The sequence below is a fragment of the Phocoena sinus genome, chromosome 7 (assembly GCF_008692025.1).
Source record: "Phocoena sinus isolate mPhoSin1 chromosome 7, mPhoSin1.pri, whole genome shotgun sequence".
Classification (NCBI taxonomy): Eukaryota; Metazoa; Chordata; class Mammalia; order Artiodactyla; family Phocoenidae; genus Phocoena; species Phocoena sinus.
Genome location: NC_045769.1, coordinates 63,248,532 through 63,263,133, shown reverse-complemented (window position 1 = coordinate 63,263,133; position 14,602 = coordinate 63,248,532). Strand labels below are relative to the sequence as shown.

Below are 14,602 nucleotides of genomic sequence, written 5' to 3'. Positions count from 1 at the left end.
AAAAGTTATTTTTTCATTTCATGAAACTGTATTGATTTGTTTTGGGGGAAATATACTTCAGAGCTACTTCAGCATGTAATTTATTAGTAGGCTTCTAGATTAAGCTATCTTAATTCACAGTTGATAAAAAGTTATTATTGAACTGTTGTATTATATAGCCCTCTTGTGGCCGACTTTATGTATTACAGCCAATTACTGCATATTTTAGCAAAGGAAGTTAGAAACTAGAATACCTTGGTAAGATTAAGTATCTGACTTTTAGTTATTAATTTTTTTCTTGACACATACATCATATTCCAGAAAATCCAAATCCCAAAAGTGGCATTATTCCAGGAAGCTATAGCTTTGAATCAGTTTTATCAGCTGTAGCTGATTTTAAGGCTCCTGTTTTTGAACCTGGAGGTTCTATGCAACAAGGCATGTATACTCCTAAAGGTATGTTTATATAAATGTGTTTTTTCAAATATCAGTTTTCTGAAGGTTCATTGTGTATATTGAAACAAAATGTTTGCCTTTTATTTGTTCAGCTTTGGTTTTTCCCCTCAACTTTCTTATAGATGTATGTTTGTCTTTTATGGTGTACAGTGATACTGGTTCCATTTATTTACAAACCTATGGTTTATATTACAATAAGACTTCTTAGATGACTCGAAATTATAAAAGGAACTTTATATATGAACTCCAGTTTATTTTTGTAAGTGAATGAACTGTAAATGAACCAGAAATTATGAAGCAAAATATATACTTACAAACATTCTGAATGTATTTGCCCTTTAAATTTGATTTTGAAATAGTTCTCAGTACCCAAATTTTAACTTGAAACAGTTAAAATCTATGTGGAATACTGATAACATTCTCATACATTTTGAACCTGTGTAAATACATAGAAACCTTTTCTGTAAGTGGTTGGTTTTCTAAAGTTTTCCCCCTGGATTTGTAGATGACATGCTTGACAAAAGCCAGAAGTAGGTGGAATCCTGATTCATGGTCTTTTCTTCTTCTCTTTCACATTTTCATTAATCTAAATTAAAATTTTGAAGGAAGTAGCAGTTACATGCTTCTTGCCCCCTTCAGCACTCACTGTCTAAGTGAAAAACTGATGCCCACTTTGTAGTTGTAAATAGCATGTACCATGTTTGGTAAAACACACGAAAATAAACCTTATCATGTGTGATTTTTCAGAGAGTTCACAAAGGTAGCAAGAATAATCCAGAGTCTCTGGTTGGAATGTATTCCATTAAAGAAAAAGCACAGTATTTCTTTATTGTAGAGAACACTTTGTATCTAAAACTTAGATGAGCTTAGAAGTAGAGTGATGTTCTTGTATAATGCAGTGCTTATTAATAAAGTGTGATGTGAGCATAATCTGTGTCACCCATTCGCGGTCCTTATTAAAATACAGGTTCCTATGCCTCAACCCCAATCTGCTCTTATCCAAATCTCTGGGGATTAATTCTGGAAATCTGCTTTTTTACCAAGCTCTAAAGGATGATTGTCACACACAGTTAAGTTTGAGACACTGAGACAGAGCACTGGACATTCGAAGATTAGAATCAAGAAATTGGGTGTCATATTCAGACGCAGTACTGAGTTGTATTAGTAAGTTGTGCGATATTGAGAAAGTCAGTGTTTTATCTTTGGATTTAACTTCTTATTTGTAAAATGAGTGAGTTGGAATAGATGAGTGTTTTTTAAGCTTTTTAAAAAAGTGTTTAAGATAAGCCTTTAGTTTGGGGGAACTAAGCCTTAAGTGAATCTGTTATACAAAAGCAGTAAAAGCAAACCTACTCTTGTTAAAGTGAGTGTGGTTAGTGGACATAGCTTCTCATCTGTTTTACCATCTCCTTGCTCCTAAAGTGGCCCCTGGTAAATCTCTGTTGAAATCCAACTTCTTGGAACACTGAAGCCTCCTGGACCAGTTAGTTAATCACTGAAGTTTTCTTCCATTTCAATGGTTTTATAATTCTGACAAAAACAGATAATAGAATTAATAACAAAGGTTCTGTGGCTTTTTGAAGGCCTATCTTAAGGATCTTAAATCATACTTAAGATAATTTAAGATGGCCTGTTACACGAAATAGGGACAGTTGTTAACATTTTTTTTTTAATGCCAGAAAGTTGAAATTATAGTAGATGTGTAGAGAGATGCTTAAGGTTCAAATGTTAAGAAATGTTAAGAATTCTCATCCTAAGCATGATTATTAGTGAGATCACAGGTTTTATTTGCAATGTGCAATTTCTAGTACACGTTAATGTAGTTATATAGCTATTAACATAAGCTTTGTGCACTTAATACTTAAAATCATCTTGTATACCACCAATTGTACATATACCACACATGGGATAATGGTTCCTAATTGTGGAGAAGGTAAGGAGATCAATTATAGCAAAAGAACAAATGTTTTATAAACCAAAAAGTGTTTATAAACTAAGCTCTTGAAAATCAATGGCTCATTAATTTTTTAATCCAGCTTTCACATTTTTATCTTCGAATACTTTCAGAAATGCTAATGCATTGTGTTTCTTACTTTCTCATCGGCACTTTACAAAAAAAAGTGAGCTAAACTTTTATGGTGAGGCGTTATCACATTATAAAGCTTCTTGCTCACTAGTTCTTGCTGAACTTAAGAGAACATTATAGTGACGAAATAATGTTTTTTGATTTAGAAAAGTGGTCATTGCATCAAGCTTATTAAGGCAAATATATAATCAAATTAAACTTTCCCATCTTTTAAATATAAGATATACTTAAATGTAATTAGTCATTAGAGATTGACTTTATTCCTAAGAAGTCAGTGTTTTGTTTCTACTCTCTTTTGAATAATAGCTGAAGTCTGGGATCATGAGTTTGACCCCGTCATGGTCATTCTTCGAACAGTTTACCGTAGAGACGTGCAGTCTGCAATGGACAGATACACAGCATTGTAAGTACGTTATGTTAGTCAGTAAAATAATGGATATCTTGTGTTTATAGAGAAAAATTTCAGTTTTAACACAAATGTGATATGTTCTCATTAAAATATACTCAATCTTTAGAGGAGAAAATATTTTAAGATTAAAAAAATAATCTGGCTGAGATTTATGTTCTCAAGATCTTGATCCAAGAACCTGACATTAATCTGATAAAAATAAATTTTATAAAACATCACAAATAAATGTAAAAAAATAACAAACTTATTTAGTTGCTCTTTGACCAGGAGAATTCAAAGCTTGGTTTTGTGTTGTTCTACTTTTAAAGCAGTAGAGGAGGCACAAGTTAAGAGACTAAAATTGTCTGATGTCAGAGATGATGGGTAGGTACAAAAAATGTGGTAATATTGCTGTGTTCTTGACAACTGGGAAAACAGCCAAAGTAAAATGAATTTTATTTGTAAATATTTAACAAAGTAGTTAAAACGTTGATAATTGCCAAAAAATTTTGAAGGATATCTTTTTAATGGAGAATTCAGTTTTATATATTATTGTCGTAGACTATTTTTTAATGTATTATTTCCTCCTATTTTTAAACATTAAATAGTTAATCTATTGCTGAACATTATAGGATATCGCCTTTTATTTGTGCTCAGTTTATTTGTGCTTAAACATTTTGAAAACAAGTTTAAGATGATATAAATGTCTTTGATCTTGAGAAAATATTTGTATAACCATCAAAGTGTAAATACAGATATTGGGTGTAATTGAAACTTCCTTTTGCCAAGACTTTGCAGTAATGGATATATGCTGAATTTAAGAACCGTCATAGATATCTCTGAAGAAAGTTTATAGTGTAGAAGTTTAGCATATTCTCCCCTCCCCTCACCCCACCCCAAGAAAGACAAAAACGAAAAACAAAACTTAGTTCAGCATCTCTCTCTACCTTTCTCTAAAACCCGTGGGAACATAGTCTGAGATTCTCCTTTCTTTGCTTTCTTAGCAACCTCTTTTTATGCTTTTCGTGTAGCTTTGTAACTATTTGTTTGCTTTGTAGGTTTTTACTAGATTCTTAGTTCCTTGAGGGAAGATATTTTTGTCTCTGTGTCTCTTTTATATCTTCAGAATCTATCTCAGTGCTGGCATATAAAAAGACATTCAGCATATATTTGTTGAGTAAACACATTTGAGTAGTTCATGCTGAAAAATGAAAACCATATTTGTAGAGCTATTTTTATTAAATTTTCCTCTTTCCTATTTTGCTATTTTGTCTCATAATCTCATTCTCCTCATTTGGCTTTTGAGTTCCTGTACAATGTCTGTATAGTTTCTTAGAAATATGTCTGAATTGCTGTGATGTTTCTTGGCAGTTTAAAAATCTTTGTTTAAAGAAATGTGTATTTAAATAAAAGAATAATAACAGATAACAAATACACTTTAACTTCAGATTAAAAACATTTTCTTATAAAATAATCTCTGAAATTTTATATGCAATATTATATTAATACATTTTGTATATTTAAGGTAAATATATCCGTGAAGAATGTGTTTGTTTCTATGTAAAACTTAAATTTTTTTGAAATTTATTTTGTATATGAAATATAGTATCTTTTTCCTTTATGTGATATCACTTATATGACTGTATAATTGACCGTTTCCGTTCTTAATATAACACAACTGGGAAATAAGCCTAAAGTGTAGGGCTTATTGGCTATTGGTCATTTGCATTTTATTTTAGTTTTAAGGAACAAAAGTGGCAAAACTGATTTACTTAGTGTGATCCTTTTTTATTTCAAGAAGGTAATAGAAAGGCGCTTTGAAAAATTATAGAGAAAAATAATTAGGTAAATTAAAGGTATTGTGTCTTTATTTTTAGCATTAAAAAAATCTTGTTTATTTTTTAACATCTTTGTCGGAGTATAACTGCTTTACAATGGTGTGTTTCTGCTTTATAACAAAGTGAATCAGCTATACGTATACATATATCCCCATATCCACTCCTCTTGCGTCTCCCTCCCACCCTCCCTATCCCACCCCTCTAGGTGGACACAAAGCACCGAACTGATCTCCCTGTGCTATGTGGCTGCTTCCTACTAGCTATCTGTTTTACATTTGGTAGTGTATATATGTCCATGCCACTCTCTCACTTTGTCCGAGCTTACCCTTCCCCCTCCCTGTGTCCTCAGGTCCATTCTCTACGTCTGCGTCTTTATTCCTGTCTTCCCCCTAGGTTCTTCAAAAACATTTTGTTTTCTTGTTTTGTTTTTTAGATTCCATATATATGTGTTAGTAAACGGTATTTGTTTTTCTCTTTCTGACTTCACTCTGTATGACAGATTCTAGGTCCATCCACCTCAGTACAAATAACTCAATTTCGTTTCTTTTTATGGCTGAGTAATATTCCATTGTATATATGTGCCACATCTTTTTTACCCATTCATCTGTCGATGGACACTTAGGTTGCTTCCGTGTCCTGGCTATTGTAAATTGAGCTGCAGTGAACATTGTGGTACATGACTCTTTGAATTATGGTTTTCTCAGGGTATATGCCCAGTAGTGGGATTGCTGGGTCGTATGGTAGTTCCATTTTTAGTTTTTTTTTTTTTTGCTGTACGCGGGCCTCTCATTGTTGTGGCCTCTCCCGTTGTGGAGCACAGGCTCCAGATGCGCAGGCTCAGCGGCCATGACTCATGGGCCCAGCCACTCCACAGCATGTGGGATCTTCCCGGACCGGGGCACAAACCCGTGTCCCCTGCATTGGCAGGCAGAATCTCAACCACTGCGCCACCAGGGAAGCCGTATTTTTAGTATTTTAAGGACCCTCCATACTGTTCTCCACAGTGGCTGTATCAATTTACATTCCCACCAACAGTGCAAGAGGGTTCCCTTTTCTTCACACCCTCTCCAGCATTTATTGTTTGTAGACTTGTTGATGATGGCCATTCTGACTGGTGTGAGGTGATGCCTCATTGTAGTTTTGATTTGCATTTCTCTAATGATTAGTGAGGTTGAGCATCCTTTCATGTGTTGGTTGGCAATCTTCTTTGGAGAAATGTCTATTTAGGTCTTCTGCCCGTTTTTGGATTGGGTTGTTTGTTTTTTCAGTATTGAGCTGCATGAGCTGCTTGTAAATTTTAGAGATTAATCCTTTGTCAGTTGCTTGATTTGCAAATATTTTCTCCCATTCTGAGGGTTTTCTTTACATCTTGTTTATGGTTTCCTTTGCTGTGCAAAAGATTTTAAGTTTCATTAGGTCCCATTTGTTTATTTTTGTTTTTATTTCCATTTCTCTAGGAGGAGGGTCAAGAAGGATCTTGCTGTAATTTGTCATAGAGTATTCTGTCTATGTTTTCCTCTAAGAGTTTTATAGTCTCTGGCCTTACATTTAGGTCTTTAATCCATTTTGAGTTTATTTTTGTGTATCATGTTAGGGAGTGTTCTAATTTCATTCTTTTACGTATAGCTGTCCAGTTTTCCCAGCACCACTTATTGAAGAGGCTGTCTTTTCTCCATTGTACATTCTTGGCCTCCTTTATCAAAAATAAGGTGACCATATGTGTGTGGTTTATCTCTGGGCTTTCTGTCCTGTTCCATTGATCTATATTTCTTTTTTTGTGCCAGTACCATACTGTCCTTATTACTGCAGCTTTGTAGTATAGTCTGAAGTCTGGCAGCCTGATTCGTCCAACTCCGTTTTTCTTTCTCAAGATTGCTTTGGCTGTTCGGGGTCTTTTGTGTTTCCATACAAATTGTGAATTTTTTTGTTCTAGTTCTGTGAAAAATACCATTGGCAGTTTGATAGGGATTGCATTGAATCTGTAGATTGCTTTGGGCAGTAGAGTCATTTTCACAAAGTTGATTCTTCCAATCCAAGAATATGGTATATCTCTCCATCTATTTCTATCATCTTTAATTTCATTCCTCAGTGTATTATAGTTTTCTGCATCCAGTTCTTTTTTCTCCTTAGGTAGGTTTATTCCTAGGTATTTTATTCTTTTTGTTGCTGTGGTAAATGGGAGTGTTTCCTTAATATCTCTTTGAGATTTTTCATCATTAGTGTATAGGAATGCAAGAGATTTCTGTGCATTAATTTTGTATCCTGCTACTTTACCAAATTCATTGATTAGCTCTAGTAGTTTTCTGGTAGCCTCTTTAGGATTTTCTATGTATAGTATCATGTCATCTGCAAACAGTGACAGCTTTACTTCTTCTTTTCCCATTTGGATTCCTTTTATTTCTTTTTCTTCTCTGATTGCTGTGGCTAAAACTTCCAAAACTATGTTAAATAACAGTGGTGAGAGTGGGCAACCTTGTCTTGTTCCTGGTCTAAGTGGAAATGGTATCAGTTTTTCACCATTGAGAATGATGTTGGCTGTGGGTTTGTCATATATGGCCTTTTATTATGTTGATGTAAGTTACCTCTCTGCCTACTTTCTGGAGGGCCTTTATCGTAAATGGGTGTTGAATTTTGTCGAAAGCTTTTACTGCAGCTATTGAGATGATCATACGGTTTTTCTCCTCCAATTTGTTAATTTGGTGTATCACATTGATTGATTTGCATATATTGAAGAATCCTTGCATTCCTAGGATAAACCCCACTTGATCATGTTGTATGATCCTTTTAGTGTGCTGTTGGATTCTGTTTGCTAGTATTTTGTTGAGGATTTTTGCATCTATGTTCGTCAGTGATATTGGCCTGTCGTTTTCTTTTTTTGTTACATCTTTGTCTGGTATTGGTATTAGGGTGATGGCCTCGTAGAATGAGTTTGGGAGTGTTCCTCCCTTTGCTGTATTTTGGAAGAGTTTGAGAAGGATAGGTGTTAGTTCTTCCCTAAATGTGTGATAGAATTCACCTGTGAAGCCATCCGTCCTGGGCTTTTGTTTGTTGGAAGATTTTTAATCACAGTTTCAATTTCAGTGCTTGTGATTGTTTAGATTTTCTATATCTTCCTGGTTCAGTCTTGGAAGGTTGTGCTTTTCTAAGAATTTGTCCATTTCTTCCAGGTTGTCTATTTTATTGGCATAGAGTTGCTTGTAGTAATCTCTCATGATCCTTTGTATTTCTGCAGTGTCAGTTGTTACTTCTCCTTTTTCATTTCTAATTCTATTGATTTGAGTCTTCTCCCTTTTCTTCTTGATGAGTCTGGCTAATGGTTTATCAATTTTGTTTTTCTTCTCAAAGAACCAGCTTTTAGTTTTATTGGCCTTTGCTATTGTTTCCTTTATTTCTTTTTCATTGATTTCTGATCTGATCTTTATGATTTCTTTCCTTCTGCTAACTTTTGGGTTTTTTTTGTTCTTTCTCTGATTGCTTTAGGTGTAAGGTTAGGTTGTTTATTTGAGATGTTTCTTGTTTCTTGAGGTAGGATTGTATTGCTATAAACTTTGCTCTTAGAACTGCTTTTGCTGCATCCCATCAGTTTTGGGTCGTCATGTTTTCATTGTCATTTGTTTCTAGGTATTTTTTGATTTCCTCTTTGATTTCTTCAGTGATTTCTTGGTTACTTAGTAGTGTATTGTTTACTGTCCATGTGTTTGTGGTTTTTTCCTGTAATTGATATCTAGTCTCATAGTGTTGTGTTTGGATAAGATACTTGATACGATTTCAATTTTCTTAAATTTACCAAGGCTTGATTTGTGACCCAAGATATGGTCTATCCTGGAGAATGTTCTGTGCGCACTTGAGAAGAAAGTGTATTCTGTTGTTTTTGGATGGAATGTCCTATAAATATCAATTAAGTCCATCTTGTTTAAAATATCATTTAAAGCTTATGTTTCCTTATTTATTTTCATTTTGGATGATCTGTTCATTGGTAAAAGTGGGGTGTTAATGTCCCCTATGATTGTGTTACTGTCAGTTTCCCCTTTTATGGCTGTTAGCATTTGCATTATGTATTGAGGTGCTCCTATGTTGGAGGCATAAATATTTACAGTTGTTATATCTTCTTCTTGGATTGATCCCTTGATCATTATGTAGAGTCCTTCTTTGTCTCTTGGAATAGTCTTTATTTTAAAGTCTATTTTGTCTGATATGAGAATTGCTACTCCAGCTTTCTTTTGATTTCCATTTGCATGGAATATCTTCTTCCATGCACTCACTTTCAGTGTGTATGTGTCCCTGGGTCTGAAGTGGGTCTCTTGTAGACAGCATATATACAGGTCTTGTTTTTGTATCCCTTCAGCCAGTCTGTGTGTGTCTTTTGGTGGGAGCATTTAATCCATTTACATTTAAGGTAGTTATCGATATGTATGTTCGTATTACCATTTTCTTAATTGTTTTGGTTTTGTTATTGTAGGTCTTTCTCTTCTCTTGTGTTTCCTGCCTAGAGAAGTTCATTTAGCATTTGTTGTAAAACTGGGTTGGTGGTGCTGAATTCTCTTAGCTTTTGCTTGTCTGCAAAGGTTTTAATTTCTCCATCGAATCTGAATGAGATCCTTGCTGGGTAGAGTAATCTTGGTTGTAAGTTTTTCCTTTTCACCACTTTAAATATGTCCTTCCACTCCCTTATGGCTTGCAGAATTTCTGCGGAAAGATCAGCTGTTAACCTTATGGGGATTCCCTTGTATGTTATTTGTTGTTTTTCCCTTGCTGCTTTTAATATGTTTTCTTTGTATTTAATTTTTGACAGTTTGATTAGTATGTGTCTTGGCGTGTTTCTCCTTGGATTTATCCTGTATGGGACTCTCTGTGCTTCCTGTGCTTGATTGACTATTTCCTTTCCCATATTAGGAAAGTTTTCAACTATAATCTCTTCAAATATTTTCTCAGTCCCTTTATTTTTCTCTTCTACTTCTGGGACCCCTATAATTCGAATGTTGGTGCGTTTATTGTTGTCCCAGAGGTCTCTGAGACTGTTCTCAATACTTTTCATTCTTTATTCTGCTCTGCAGTAGTTGTTTCCACTATTTTATCTTCCAGGTCACTTATCTATTCTTCTGCCTCAGTTATTCTGCTGTTGATTCCTTCTAGAGAATTTTAAATTTCATTTATTGTGTTGTTCATCATTGTTTGCTCTTTAGTTCTTCTATGTCCTTGTTAAACGTTTCTTGTATTTTCTCCATTCTGTTTCCAAGATTTTGGATCATCTTTACTATCATTACTCTGAATTCTTTTTCAGGTAGACTGCCTATATCCTCTTCATTCGTTTTGTCTGATAGGTTTTTACCTTGCTCCTTCATCAGCTGTGTGTTTCTGTGTCTTCTCATTTTGCTTAGCTTACTGTGTTTGGGGTCTCCTTTTTGCAGGCTACAGGTTCATAGTTCCCATTGTTTTTAGCTGCCCCCAGTGGCTAAGGTTGGTTCAGTGGGTTGTGTAGGCTTCCTGGTGGAGGGGACTAGTGCGTGTGTTCTGGTGGATGAGGCTGGATCTTGTCTTTCTGGTGGGCAGGACTGTGTCTGGTGGTGTGTTTTGGGGTGTCTTTGACCTTATTATAATTTTAGGCAACCTCTCTGCTGATGGGTGGGGTTGTGTTTCTGTCTTGCTAGCTGTTTGGCATAGGGTGTCCAGCACTGTAGCTTGCTAATCATTAAGTGGAGCTGGTCTTAGCGTTGAGATGGAGATCTCTGGGAGAGCTGTCTCCATTTGAATTTACGTGGAGCCGGGAGGTCTCTGGTGGTCCAGTGTCCTGAACTGCGCTATCTCACCTTAGAGGCTCAGGCCTGACACCCGGCCAGAGCACCAAGACCCTGTCAGCCACGTGGCTCAGAAGAAAAGGGAGAAAAAAAAAGAAAGAAAGAAAAAATAATAAAATTATTAAAATAAAAAAATATGATTAAAAATTAAAAAAATACAAGAGTAATTTTTAAAAAAAAGAAAGAAAGAAGAGAGCAACCAAACCAAAAAACAAATCCACCAATGATATCAAGCACTAAAAACTATACTAAAAAATAAAAACAGAAACAAAAAAATAACAGGCAGACAGAACCCTAGGACAAATGGTAAAAGCAAAGCTATACAAACAAAATCACACAAAGAAGCATACACATACACACTCACAAAAAGAGAAAAAGGAAACAATATCTATCTATATATATATAAAAAAAGAGAGCAACCAAATCAATTAAAAAAACCTACCAGTGATAATAAGCCCTAAATACTAAATTAAGATAAACATAAAATCAGAACCAAATTAGCTGCAGAAAGCAAACCCAAGTCTACAGTTGCTCCCAAATTCCACCACCTCAAGTTTGGGATGATTTGTTGTCTATCCAGGTATTCCACAGATGCAGGGTACTTGAAGTTGATTGTGGAGATTTAATCTGCTGCTCCTGAGGCTGCTGGGAGAAATTTTCCTTTCTCTTCTTTGTTTGCACAGCTCCTGGGGTTCAGCTTTGGATTTGGCCTTGTCTCTGCATGTAGGTTGCCTGAGGGTGTCTATTCCCCCACCCTGACAGGATGGGGTTGAAATAGCAGCTGATTAGGGGGCTCTGGCTCACTCAGGCCACGGGGAGGGAGCGGTACGGAATGCGGGGTGAGCCTGTGGCAGCAGAGGCAGGCGTGACGTTACAACAGCCTGAGGCGCACAGTGTGTTCTCCTGGAGAAGTTATCGCTGGATCTTGGGGACCCTGGCAGTGGCGGGCTGCACAGGCTCCCGGGAGGGGAGGTGTGGTTAGTGACCTGTGCTTGCCCTCAGGCTTCTTGGTGGCTACAGCAGCAGCCTTAGCGTTTCATGCTCGTCTCTCGTGTCCACGCCAATAGCTGTGGCTTGCATCCGTCTCTGGAGCTCATTTAGGTGGTGCTCTAAATCCCCTCTCCTCATGTACCCCGAAACAATGGTCTCTTGCCTCTTAGGCAGGTCCAGACTTTTTCCTGGACTCCCTCCTGGCTAGCTGTGGCACACTAGCCCCCTTCATGCTGTGTTCACACAGCCAACCCCAGTCCTCTCCCTGGGATCTGACCTCTGAAGCAGGAGCCTCAACTCCCAGCCCCCAACCTGTCCCCGCTGGTGAGCAGACCAGCCTCTCAGGCTGGTGAGTGCTGGTTGGCACCGATCCTCTGTGCGGGAATCTCTCTGCTTTGCCCTCTGCACCTCTGTTATTGCACTCCTCTGTGACTCTGACGCTTCCCCCCCCACGCACTCCCCGTCTCTGCCAGTGAAGGAGCTTCCTAGTGTGTGGAAACTTTTCCTCCTTCACAGCTCCCTCCCCTAGATGCAGGTCCCGTCCCTATTCTTTTTGTTGTTGTTGTTTTGTTGTTTTGCGTTACGCGGGCCTCTTACTGTTGTGGCCTCTCCCATTGTGGAGCACATGCTCTGGACGCGCAGGCTCAGCGGCCATGGCTCACGGGCCTAGCCTCTCTGCAGCATGTGGAATCTTCCCGGACCGGGGCACGAACCCGTGTCCCCTGCATCGGCAGGCGGACTCTCAACCACTGCGCCACCAGGGAAGCCCCCGTCCCTATTCTTTTGTCTCTGTTTTTTTCTTTTCTCTTTTTCCCTACCCAGGTACGTGGGGAGTTTCTTGCCTTTGGGGAATTCTGAGGTCTTTTGCCAGCGTTCAGTAGGTGTTCTGTAGGAGCTGTTCCACATGTAGATGTATTTCTGATGTGTTTGTAGGGAGGAAGGTGATCTCCACATCTTACTCTTCCGCCATCTCGAAGGTCCCTCTCTATTTATTTATTTATTTTGGCTGTGCTGGGTCTTTGTTGCTGCGTGCAGGTGTTTTCTTCTTGTGGCAAGCGGGCTACTCTTCGTTGCAGTGTACAGGCTTCTCATTGCAGTGGCTTCTCTTTTTGCAGAGCACGCACTCTAAGTGCGCGGGCTTCAGTAGTTGTGGCACACAGCCTCAGTAGTTGTGGCTCTTGGGCTCTAGAGCATAGGCTCAGTAGTTGTGGCGCATGGGCTTAGTTTCTCCACAGCATGTGGGATCTTCCCGGACTAGGGCTCAAACCCTTATCCCCTGCTTTGGCAGGTGGATTCTTAACCACTTCACCACCAGGGAAGTCCTGCTATTATGTCTTTAGAATCTACCTTGATGCAGGGCACTCTGTAGATAATCAGTAATTGCTAAATGAATGAAAAGTAAGATTCTTAAAATTTTTTTGTGCTGAGAGTTTAAGTGAAAATAAGCCATTTTCATTGTGTGATGTTTAGACCTTTAGAATTTTAGGATCTTATTGCTGGAAAAGCCCTTCAAGATCTCTCCAGCTTCTGTAGAAATGTCTTTGGAGCCATCACTGGAAGAGGGGATTGGGCAACAGCAACAGAAGGCCTAAGAGAGTGGAGGTGGCTCATCCCGTTTTCCTCACTCCCTTCCAAATACCCCTTAATGGGCAATTCAGCTTTTAAAATGAGAAAAACAAAAACAAAAAACAACAAGAACAAAAAACAAACCAACAGTTGGAAAACCATCTATTCAATTCATTGTTATATTTTACATATGGGGACATTGTGGTCCAGAGAAGTTCAGTGAAATACGTTTGTTAATGGCAGTGTTGGAACTGTTGTCTAGACCATTTCCAAAAGACAAATGTGATTTTTATATAGTGGTTACTTTAAATTCAGCTGGAAAGCAAATCTTTTTGAACTGTAATTTCTGATATTTCTGTTGCTTCCCATCTCCCATCTTGAAGGTTAATGGCTGCTGGCCCATGTTTTAAAGTATGATGTATGAGTTTATATATGTCATTTATGTCTCAAGCTAGTCAATAATTGTTGGTTTGAGTCACTTAAAAATTTTTTTTGTTGTCATGTAGCTTTTCATTTGCATTATTTCATTAATGATTTTGAAAAGAGCAGTCAGAATGGTATTACTTGCTGCCTTGAACAAATATATAACCTTTATTTCAGAACACTTTATTAATCTAGGTGCTGCGTATTTAGGGACCTAGTGCTTAAAGCAAACAAAGAAATAAAATAAAAACTAAAAATTGCTTTTCTATGCTAAATGAAATAGAATAATTGAAACATTTAATCATAGGCTATTGAGATTGCTTTGAAGATTATGCTTATATGTAGCCACTATAGTTTTATATAGAAACCAGTTTTTTTTTTTTAAATCAAACTTAATGGCATCCTCTTCTTGAATCATAGATGCAATTCATTTCTTTGGTATGTTGATGGTAATTTTTTTTTTTTTTTTTTTTGAGCAGAGAAAGGTTTATTGCAGGGCTAAGCAAAGAGAACAGGTGGCTTGTGCTGTAAAAAACCCCAAATACCCCCATGGTTTTCAGGGAGAAGTTTTTATAGGCAAAATTTGGGCTGAGGGCTGCAGGGTGTGTGACTTTCTTCTGGTTGGTTGGTGGTGAGGAAACAGGGTGGTGCCCCAGGAATCTTATGCTCAGCCTGAAGTCACCATCCTCCACCTGGGTGGGGTCCCCAGTTCCTGGGTGTATGGCTATTGTCTCCATTCCCTTCACATCCCAGGGACCCTTCTTTTGCTCCATAAAGGTGACCAGGTCTGGCTTAGAGACAGGACCCAAGGAGACCAGGTTTTTATAGTTCTCTAACATCGCATCCCTGTACAATTCCCATTGAGTGCTGTCCAGAAATTCCCACTTATCCTGAGAAAATTCTATGACTACATCCTGGAATGTCAACAGTCCCTGAGAAGCTGCCATTTCCTCCTCTTCTTCGTCTTGTCTGGGTCATTTTCTCATCGATATTACGTTGAGGAATCACATCAGCATCTTGAGGATATGCCTTTGCTCCTAACATACCCACAGGCAGAAGGATCTTGAAATGCTGAAAAGGT

The 14,602-nt window shown here is 37.6% G+C and overlaps 2 protein-coding genes across 4 annotated transcripts in view; one reads left to right on the top strand and one right to left on the bottom strand.

The window, feature by feature from the left end:
* Positions 1-14,602, top strand: part of UBR3 (ubiquitin protein ligase E3 component n-recognin 3) — a 232,659-nt gene that overhangs the window by 94,859 nt on the left and 123,198 nt on the right. For all 3 annotated transcript variants that reach the window (XM_032637364.1, XM_032637365.1, XM_032637363.1), the window contains exons 18-19: positions 294-435; positions 2,828-2,924. In XM_032637364.1, coding sequence (XP_032493255.1) covers positions 294-435; positions 2,828-2,924 — 239 coding nt within the window. The remainder of the gene's footprint in view (positions 1-293; positions 436-2,827; positions 2,925-14,602) is intronic.
* On the bottom strand, positions 13,042-14,468 carry LOC116756761 (putative protein ZNF720). Its single transcript, XM_032637676.1, has 2 exons — positions 14,204-14,468; positions 13,042-13,190 (listed from the first exon to the last, which is right to left on the bottom strand). The coding sequence occupies exons 1-2, from the start codon at positions 14,466-14,468 to the stop codon at positions 13,042-13,044; spliced, it is 414 nt and encodes a 137-aa protein (XP_032493567.1).

Excerpts from the sequence above, each read along its gene's own strand:
- LOC116756761 (XM_032637676.1), bottom strand. The coding sequence starts at position 14,468 with ATGGCAGCTTCTCAGGGACTGTTGACATTCCAGGATGTAGTCATAGAA. Across the intron at positions 13,191-14,203 it reads CCCCACCCAGGTGGAGGATG|CTGAATTGCCCATTAAGGGG; the intron begins GTGACTTCAGGC and ends TCATTTTAAAAG.